This window comes from Saccopteryx bilineata, chromosome 3 (assembly GCF_036850765.1).
Source record: "Saccopteryx bilineata isolate mSacBil1 chromosome 3, mSacBil1_pri_phased_curated, whole genome shotgun sequence".
NCBI lineage: Eukaryota > Metazoa > Chordata > Mammalia > Chiroptera > Emballonuridae > Saccopteryx > Saccopteryx bilineata.
The window spans coordinates 296,241,367-296,251,218 of record NC_089492.1 but is presented as its reverse complement, the minus strand read 5'-3'; the positions used below and the strand labels follow the sequence as shown (position 1 = coordinate 296,251,218).

The following is a 9,852-nucleotide window of genomic DNA, read 5'->3' as shown; positions in this document are numbered from 1 at the left end:
TATTTTAATGCAATAGTTTAAAAAATCAAACAGGTAGCCTGACCTGTGGTGGCGCAGTGGATAAAGCTTTGACCTGGAAATGCTGAGGTCGCCGGTTCAAAACCCTAGACTTGCCTGGTCAAGGCACATATGGGAGTTGATGCTTCCAGCTCCTCCCCCCTTCTCTGTCTCTGTCTCTCTCTCCTCTCTCTCCCTCTCTCTCTCTCCTTTCTAAAAATGAATTTAAAAAAATTTAATTCTCTGTCTCCCTCTCTCTCTCTCCTTTCTAAAAATGAATTTAAAAAATTTTAAAATAAAAAAAAAATCAAACAGGTAAATTGAGACCACAAGCGATCTTTGTAAAATTTTATTAGGACCAGTGCCAGAATCAGGATAAAGCACAATGGTCCACATGCAAGGTCTGATCCTGTCTTTAGTTTTTGTATTTTGTCCATTATAGATATTTTTCGTTGCATTAACTTTTTAAAAATATCGCGTTAAAAATACTATTTATCTTGATTACTGTTTTGTTTGGGGGCAGGTTGTTTGTTTGGCTTTGCTTTAAATTTTGGGATCCTCAAATACTATTTGTTGGTATGTTGGTAGACATCTCTTTTCACCTGCATATTTGATGACTTCACATTGAGGGCCTGAAATCGGCCACAACAGCAGTATTTTCACCACGGAAATGGGGAAACAACACACTAGGGCTTCAGAGAGTTGGTAACAGCACAGCAGAGGAAGTGCTCAAGTCCTCTCCTGCCTCCAGGACTGCATTCTTTGCTTTCTTTTTTTTTTTTTTAATTTATTTATTTTTTACAGAGACATAGAGTGAGTTAGAGAGAGGGACAGACAGACAGGAACGGAGAGATGAAAAGCATCAATCATTAGTTTTTCATTGCGCGTTGCAACACCTTAGTAAGTTGTTCATTGACTGCTTTCTCACATGTGCCTTGACTGTGGGCCTTCAGCAGAACGAGTAACCCCTTGCTGGAGCCAGTGATCTTGGGCTTAAGCTGGTGGGATTTTGCTCAAACCAGATGAGCCCGCGCTCAAGCTGGCAACGTCAGGGTCTCGAACCTGGGTCTTCCGCATCCCAGTCTGACGCTCTATCCACTGCGCCACCGCCTGGTCAGGCCATTCTTTGCTTTCTTCCCGCTAACATCCTTCTCCATGTCCCCCCTGGAAAAATCCAGTGCATCCTTTCAACCTTAGCTGGGGATCATCCTCTTGAGTTCTGCTCCTGCCTTCCCAGCAGAATGGCCACTACAGTCCACCTGGGACTCCCACTACTTTATATTTGAGGGACCAGACAGCAGGACACTTGACAAGGTGGCTTTTGGTGTCAGACCTGCCTGGGTTTACATGTTGTCCTGTCACTTTCGGCCAAGAGACTCTGGCCAGGTGAGAACCTGTCTGTGATTTGGACAGAGAATTGAATGAGACACGTCTCCAGGTAAGCTCCAACATCCAACACGGGGTGCAGCATCCAAGGAGGCTCGGCTCTCTGCCTCTTCTCTTCATCAGCTCCATGATCCTTGGACAAGTCATGACCAAAGAGAGTAAGCAAACTCTCATTGACTCCTTACAGTCCTCAGAGGGATGAAAAAATGAAGGGATGAATGGACGGATAAACCAGCGGCTGGGAGGGTGATTTTCCCTCAGTATGTTCCGAGGATGGGTAACCCTGCCTCTGCCCTTGTGTGATCCCCGCCCCTGGAGGCTCCCTTTTGAGCACCGGCCCTTGCCCCTGCCCACCTCCAACAAAGAGCCAAGCCACCCAGGTTACTGAGTATTTATTTGGCCCTAGGAGCAGGGCAGGAGTAAGCCTGGGGAGGGGATAGGTGATCCTGTGTAGGAAATGGAGACAGGAAAATGGGATCTCTGATTGTCACAGCCAAGGGTAGGACAATGGGTGGGTTGGAGGAAGCCCAAACTGTTCCCCTCCCCCAGGGGTCATGGGGCTTCTGAGTATGTGTGGTAGGGGAGTTGGCAAGTCAGCATGATTGGCAAAATGGAGGTGAGAGGGCAGAAATGCATCAGATGGCTGGGGTTGAGGGGGGGAGGGGGGAGGGGAGGAGTGGGGGAGCTAGTGCCCAGAGCAGGTTTAAAGGTGGGCCTGCCTGAGGGTGGCTTTAGACAGGCATATGGGGTCAAGGGCCTTAAGGTGGGGTCATGGCGCAGGCAGTGACCTCACTCGGTCAGGGGGACGCAGCGAGTGCCACTTGGCAATGGGACGCCGAGGGTTGGCCAGCATGTCCGCCCAGTGCCTCAGGCCAACCCCACCGGTCTCTGTCCCCACAGACACCTTCCCGATGGCCTCATTCTTGCCCAGCTTGTCATAATCCAGCACGGTCAGCTCCACCTGGACGTTCTGGGGTGGGCAGAAGAGGAAGAGGAGACAGGAGAGTGGGGAAGGAGGTACCTGGAGGGACTCAGGTAACATTGCTCAGAAGAACCCCTTTCTCGAAGCATCTCGGGGGGCCTCGTTAGGGTCCTGGGTTCAAGGGCCCCTGAAGCGGTCTGGGAGGGTGTGGGAAGTGAGTAGGGAGATCCTGCCCTGAGACGGGGCTCTGCAGTCTTTCTTCCTTTGCCATCAGACTCCACAGGCCAGAGACCCTCACGACTCCATTGCTAAGGGATTGTTGTGAGGCTCCTTAGGGAGCTTTTGGTGTCAGACATGCCTGGTTTTACTTGTCCTGTCACTCTCTAGCCAAGAGGACTCGGCCAAATGAGAACGTGTCTGAATTCCACAAGTTCAGGGAGAAGCCTCCTAAGCGGGGAAAGCCTCCAGGACATTTTTTTTTCTGAAGCAAGAAGCAGGGAGGCAGACAGACAGACTCCCGCATGTGCCCGACCGGGATCCACCCAGCATGTCCACTAGGGGGTGATGTTCTGCCCATCTGGGCCATCGCTCCCTTGCAGCAGGAGCCATTCCAGTGCCTGAAGTGGAGGCCTTGGAGCCATCCTCAGCACCTGAGCCACCAACTTTGCTCCAATAGAGCCTTCGCTTCAGGAGGGGAAGAGAGAGATAGAGAGAAAAGAGAGGGGGAAGGGTGGAGAAGCAGATAGGTGCTTCTCCTGTGTGCCCTGGTCGGGAATTGAACCTGGGACTTCCACACACGGGGCCAACACTATGTCCCTAAGACAACCAGCCAGGGCCTGCCTCCAGGACTCTTAAATGTGTGGTGGGACCTGTCCCTTATGGGTTGTAAAGTATTTTTTTCTTAGTAACCATGGCTACTGAGGGGGCGGGGCATCCTGGTCTTGCCTCTGGGGTGGGGTAACCAGCTCCTCCCAGAAGGAAATTGGAAACACAACCTGAGACCCCCCGCCACCTCCGGGCTCTGGTTTCTCGAGGTTGCTAAAGAGCCTCCCTTCCTCTAGCAATGGGGTTGCTAAGGGCCTGTGGCTGTTCTGGAGGGGCTAAGGGCAGGTCTAGCTCACCTGGACCTGGTCACAGGGCACCTCAAAGCTGAAGGCCTCGTTGTAATAGGGGTTCAGAGTGTTCTTCTTAATGGTCGTTTTCTTTTTCCGCACCTTCTTGCCGCCCTGCAGCAGGTGGACCTTGACATAGGGATCTGGGGAGAAGGAGGAGGATTCTTAGAGCCCGCCTCCTGCTTGGTGGGGGGGATCAGATTGAGAGGAATCAGGAAACTTCTTTGGAACAACACAGAGATGCTCCGTGCATCTCACATCTCCCCTCTCCGCACCTAAGTTGAATCTATACCCTCCCATGGCAGCCTGGACCTCCCTCTCCCCCAAGAGACCCTCACTCAGGCCCAGAAACTGTCAACCTTAGCCAGAGGACCCCCCCCCCGTGCACCACCACCATTTCCTTTCTTCCCACGCACCTGACAGCCCTCCTACGTCCATCTTTTTCAGGTTTTTCGCCTCCAGGACAATGACAGTGAGCTTCCCGGCAGTGGGGACATAGCGAAGGGAGAAGCAAATGTCCCCTAGTTCCTCCCGCTAAAAGACAGAGAGGGACCCATCACCAGAGGCCTCCACTGGGCATCCATGCCCTCTGCGACCCCCTTCCCTACCCCTTGCTCTGGAGTTAACGCCAGGAGAGCCCTTGGCGTACCCTGCCACAGCAGTGAAAGAGCTGGAGCCCAGTAGGCCGGAGACACGGGATCTGATTGTCCTAGAGTTGTGGTGGGTGGGCCCAGCCTGAGGGGGCATGGCCACGCATGCTCACCTCTACCCGTCGAACAGCCTGCAGCTCCTGCCAAGCCAGCACTGGCCTCCCCAGGTCCACGTAGCTCATGGGGACCCGTACCTCCCCAATGGCATCGTTGCGGGAGAAGCGGTCAAAGTCGTACACCGCCATGACCAGGACCCTGCCTCCCAGCTCCACGTAGGGAACCTGGGCGGGGGAGCACAGAGAGAGCACAAGGAGACAGTCAGAAAGGAAGTGGGAGCCCTGGCCGGTTGGCTCAGTGGTAGAGCATCGGTTAGCATGCAGATGTCCTGGGTTCAAATTCTGAGAGCACACAAGAAAAGCAACCATCTGCTTCTACACCCCTCCTCCCTCCTCTCTCTATCCTTTATCTTTCTCTCTCACTTCCCCTCCCGCCGCCATGGCCCGAATGGTTCAAGGAAAGTTGGTCCCAAGCGCTGAAGGTGGCTCCATGGCCTCACCTCAGGTGCTAAAATAGCTCCGTTGCCGAGCAACAGAGCAGCGGCCCAGACAGGCAGATCATAGCCTGGTAGGGGGCTTGCCGGGTGGATCCCGATCAGGGTGCATGCAAGAGTCTGTCTCTGCCTCCCTGCCTCTCATTTAATACAAAAAAAAAAAGAAAATAAAGGAAGTCGGGCACATCACATCAGGTGGAGGCAACGAGTGGGGCATTGGGCCCAGGGAACAGTTGAGGGGGTCCATGGAACCCAAATGGGACAACCAAGACCAAGGAAACAGCCCAAGGGTTAGTAGTGCCCCAAAGGGGCAACCTTGGGGCCATTGGAATAGTCTGCAGAGCTGGTAGCTGCCACCTGAGCTGTGGCTGCCTCCAGAAAAAGCTAAAGGGGTCAGTCCCCAGTGTGCCAGGTACAAAGGGACAGGCTGCCGACTGTGGGCACTGAAGCCAGGTGCTCACCTTGAAGGCAAAGGTCTCCCCAAAGTGTGGGTTCAGTGTCTGCCGATGCACCTTGGTCTCATGCCGTCTCCGCTTGTCTGGCAGCAGGTAAACCCGCACATAGGGGTCCGAAGAGCCCCCCAGATCCAAGGCTGCCAACCCCTCAGCTTGCAGGATGCCCACCAGCAGCTGTACAGTGAGGAGGGGCCGCTAGTCTTAGCTTCCCTTCCCAACCCTCCTGGAACCTTCCCCTCCAAAGCCTCTCCCTCCTCTACACATACCTGGCTACTCTGGAAATCATAATCCAGTGAGTACTGCAGACGTCCAAGCTCGTGCTTCTCTGGCACCTGCAGCCCTGGCCTGGAGAGAGCCGGCTCCAGTTCTTCCACTTCTGGTTGCACCTTAGGGAGCCAGGGGCAAGGGTGGGTGACCTCTTCCCCTGAGAGTCTCATCCTCTAGACCCAGAAGCCTGGGAGACTCACACATCTCTAGATTATAACTGAGTACTTGCACGCTAAGCAGTGTCAGTGTTTGATTAGTGATGTCTGCTATGGTTGGGGCTAGGTAGTGATGGGACAAGCACCCACAGTAGCCAAGAAAAAACAAGGGTCATATTATCTCACTGCCTTCAGGAAGGAGGCAGGAGATTTTTATTTCACCTGTTAGTGGATGTATTGGGCTTGTACAAATCGCTACATTGTTTTGACACCAAACTGTGTATTTGCCATTCTAAACTATAGTAGAACAGCAACATCAGAAGACTTCTTCACCTAAGCCACCAATTTTCAGAATTCAACGTGAATCAGAATTCCTCTGATTAGTGTGGCAAAATGCCTACACTTCAGAGATTCTGACTCAGCAGGTTTGGTGCAAGATTCAGAATTTGTGCTTCAGCGGAGGTGCATCGTACATTGTACAATGTAGCGATCTGTACAAGCCCAATACATCCATTAACAGGTGATACAATGGCCTTTGGAAGTCACTGGCTTAAGGGATAGAAATGGAAACTGGAAACCAGAACCCTAAAGGGCATCACTGTGGGTAAGAATTATAACAGGTACTTGTTAAGAAGGGAGGAGGGGAAATACCAGTTATGGACCATGAACTTGAGACTCAGAGAGGGACTGTGAGTTCCCCAAGGCCACACAGCTGGTTGGAAACCCAGGGTTTTCTGGATCCCGGGTGAGCATCATTGCATTCTGCATTCAGAGACCTACTGCTCATCCAAGTCTTTTCATTTTCCACTCCAGTGGCTTCTTCCAACTCATGGTTCCTTCATCCTCTTAGGGCTGCCACATGACCTCCTCCCTGGTCTCCGTGCCCCAGGTCTGTCCTCCATGTAGATTCCAGAGAGTTCATCCTAACACCGATTTGACCCTGTCCCTGTCCTGCTCAAAATTTCCATGGCTCCCAATCGCCCTCATTATGTGAATATGGCTGGCTCTCCAGCCACTGCACTATAGAGCAGTGGTCCCCAATACCAGTCCATGGGCCATTTGGTACCAGTCCGCAGAGGAAGAATAAATAACTTACATTATTTCTGTTTTATTTATATTTAAGTCTGGACAATGTTTTATTTTTTTTTAATGACCAGATTCACTCTGTTACATCCATCTAAGACTCACTCTTGACGCTTGTCTCCATCACGTGATACATTTATCCATCCCACCCTAAAGGCCGGTCCGTGAAAATATTTTGACATTAAACCAGTCTGTGGCCCAAAAAAGGTTGGGGACCACTGATCTAGAGCACAGGATATGCCTCATCCACTGTGAAAATGACTCATCCTTCCCCAAATATGCCTGACAACCCAGATGCCAGGCCCCAGCACAGGCTCTCCCTAAACAAGAATGCCTTTCTTTCTGCTCTCAGTTAAGTCTGTATGTCCCCTGGGTCTCAACACAGAAGTCACCTCCACTGGGAAGCCTTCTAGGACCTTCTAGGCCATCATGTGTTTCTTCTGTGTTCCCATATGCCCAGTACTGCCTTGGATGTGGCACATACCACCTTGCATTGTGAATGTGAGTGAGCGTCTGACCTCCCCACCAAACTGGAAGGTTCTTCTAGGTCTGGTCCATCGCCAGGCCCCCAGAGTCCAGTATGGAGCTGGACACACAGAGGAGATGGGGAATAAGGCAGACAGAGGAGGGAAGGGAGCAGGGGTGCAGGAAGGGGCAGGGCAGAGTCACTGGTCCAGGCCACACCTTGTCTATGTAACTCTGGCCCAACTCCTTCACTTCCTGAAGGTAGACCTGGGCTTGGGCCTGGCTCTTCTTGGCCAATCTCCTCCGACAGCGCTTCTGGTACAGACAAAAACAGCAGCCGAAGACGAGGAGGCCCGAGACCAGCACGATTGTGGCCAGGGCCCAGGGGGGCACTGCAGAGGACATGGACACAACAGACATTGAGGCCCTAGGAAGCAAGCCGTCTGGCTCAGCCCGGGTGACATGCAGAAGCTGAAATCCTGGCCTTGTTTTCCCTCCAACCCTGTCCGTTCCTTTTTCTCCCCGTGTTTTCTTTCCAACTGATCTCACCTATAAAACGATTTGATGCCTTAATCCAACCTGATACCATCTGATTTTTTTTTTTTTTTTTTTTTTGCCTGTCACTTTCACCCACATTCTAATTTTCTGTTCAACTCCTAATGCTTTTAGCCCCTCCCCAGGCCTGTTTTCCTATCTTTAAGAAAAGGGACTGGTGGACCCTCCAATTCACCAATCCAAGCTCCCATTCCATTCCACGCCCCTTATTCTGGTCTTGTTTTTACGGCAAACCTGTTCTTTTTATTATTATAATTTCATTGATATTCCAGTCCAGGTTTCCGACTACGATCCCACCTAGATTTTCTATCCCGCCAAACGAGTACAACAGTCCGAATCCCGCCCCGTGAATCATTGCCGGGCTTTCCCTCTGTTCCTGCCCCAGGTCTGGCTCACCAAGACCGCGGCTGAGGCGACTCGAGTCAGGAGGCGTGTCGGACGCTGGAGGCCCCGGGGTTGGGGGCTCCGGAAACATGGCGGCGGAGTCCTACGGTCTTTTCTGCGGAGGCACCAAGCGTCCTAACCTCCCGTGCCCACCCGTGCAACCATTGAGTCCTCCTAACAACAAAAAACTCCAATTCCCATCGGCTCCCTCGGCGACCGGCCGTGTAGGAATCGGCCAGCTGCCGCGAGGCATGCTGAGGGTTGTAGTTTCAGCCTCCCCGCGACGGGGGGACCGCGCCGGGGGTGCATTCCAAGTCCTAGTTACTTCCATTTCTAAGGGACGCCCCCTTGCTCCGAGGTCCCCCAGAAATCCCGCTGATTTTTGCCTTTTCCTTGCCCCTCTCCAGGACCTGAACAGGAAGTGGGCGAAGGCCAGCGTGGGAATCAGCACACCCGGTTGCCCAAAGCAAAGCCTGACTCCGCTGGGGCGGGGTGGGAACCACGCTGGTTGCCCCGGGAACGGCCTGTTGCCACGACAACGGGCGGGGCTTACACGGCGAAGCTAAGTCCCCGCGGGGCTGGGCGGGTTCCGCGCTCTGTCGGGCCTAGGACCCCAGACGCAGATCCCGGGACGAGCGAGGGTGGGGAGGGCCGGCCTTGCCCGTGGGTCCAGACTTCCACAGCTGGCCTCTCCTCCACATCTGGCCCTGGCGGAGACTCAGGCTCTTCCTCTCCCACTCTTGCGGGAGTGTGAGGGGCAGGGAGGCTACCCCGCTGCTTCTGCTGGCCCCCCACTTCCTTCTCAACCTGTTATTCTCCCCCGCGCGTCTCGAGCTCTGTCTTCACACCTGTCTTCGTGAGCGCCGCGGCCTCCGCCCACCCTCGGCCGTTCCCCCGTCGGCCTCTCGCCGCTCCCGCGTGGGTCTCCCTAGCCCTCTGCCTGTTGTCTGGTCTCTGTCTCCGGGGTGGCTCACTCTCTCCCCCTACCTGCTCCTGCCTGCTCCCACCTTCCTTCCGGCTTTTTGCCCGCACACCTGTCTTCCGGCTCAGGCTCCAGCCCGCCCACTCCCCCTCTGCTGGTCCTTCCCCGGGTACCCCCGTGTCCCCCACACCCGACCTTCTAGGGATGGGAATGAAGATGGGACTTAGGGAGGGGGTCCCTGCATTCTCCTTACCTGCTCCGCGGCTGGACAAGACCCTCCCGGGAGACACTGAGGCGCCAACCCTGACTGACGTAGGAGAGTGGCGCTGTCCTCGGTGCTGATAGCGGAGCGCGGCGGAGCGGGGGCGCGGCGGAGATGGACCGTGTGTGTGTATGTGTGTGTGTGCGCGCGCGCGCTGAGGAAGAGGAAGAGATCGTGTATGGGTGTGTGTGTTGAGAGAGAGAGAGAGAGAGAGAGAGAGAGAGAGAGGAAGAGACCATGTGAGTGTATGTGTGTGTGCCTTGAAAGAGACAGTGTATGTATATATGTATGTATGTGTGTGCATGCGTGTGTGTGTGTGCCGCGCATGCGTGTTCAGTTACTGGTAGATGGAGAACCCCGTCCTGCCCCCTGTTCCAGCCCCCGCCAGGAACCACCAGGGATATTCATCCTGGGCCCCCAGAATTTTCTGCCTTCTAGTCCAGACACCTGGCATCCAGCCACCCCCACCCCCCCACACACACCTCCAGTATTGCTCAAAGAACCGGGTGCCACAATATCCAGTCCTAGAATCCGGGAGACCCACTTTGAAGCATTCAGATATCCAGACACCAGTCTCAGCGTGAAAGTCTACAGCATATACCCCCAGGCACCACCCCACCCCTAAATTCGCCTATCTCCAGGCCCAGGAGACAAGCCTCCATGTTTCTAGCTCCAGGGAACCGCGTC

The 9,852-nt window shown here is 53.9% G+C and overlaps 1 protein-coding gene across 3 annotated transcripts; it reads right to left on the bottom strand.

The window, feature by feature from the left end:
- Nucleotides 1–1,758: 1,758 nt before the first annotated feature.
- Nucleotides 1,759–9,295, bottom strand: SYT5 (synaptotagmin 5). Of its 3 annotated transcripts, none has more exons than XM_066271022.1 (9): nt 9,157–9,295; nt 7,994–8,155; nt 7,262–7,434; nt 5,339–5,458; nt 5,079–5,246; nt 4,181–4,348; nt 3,834–3,951; nt 3,427–3,560; nt 1,759–2,353 (listed from the first exon to the last, which is right to left on the bottom strand). In XM_066271022.1, exons 2-9 carry the CDS (start codon nt 8,070–8,072, stop codon nt 2,153–2,155), a joined length of 1,161 nt encoding a protein of 386 aa, XP_066127119.1. In that variant the 5' UTR covers nt 8,073–8,155; nt 9,157–9,295; the 3' UTR covers nt 1,759–2,152. The 3 variants fall into 3 exon arrangements, with proteins under 3 accessions (XP_066127119.1, XP_066127121.1, XP_066127120.1); XM_066271024.1 differs by having other exon boundaries at nt 7,994–8,096; nt 9,157–9,284; XM_066271023.1 differs by having other exon boundaries at nt 7,994–8,116; nt 9,157–9,264.
- Between the last annotated feature and the right edge of the window lie 557 nt (nt 9,296–9,852).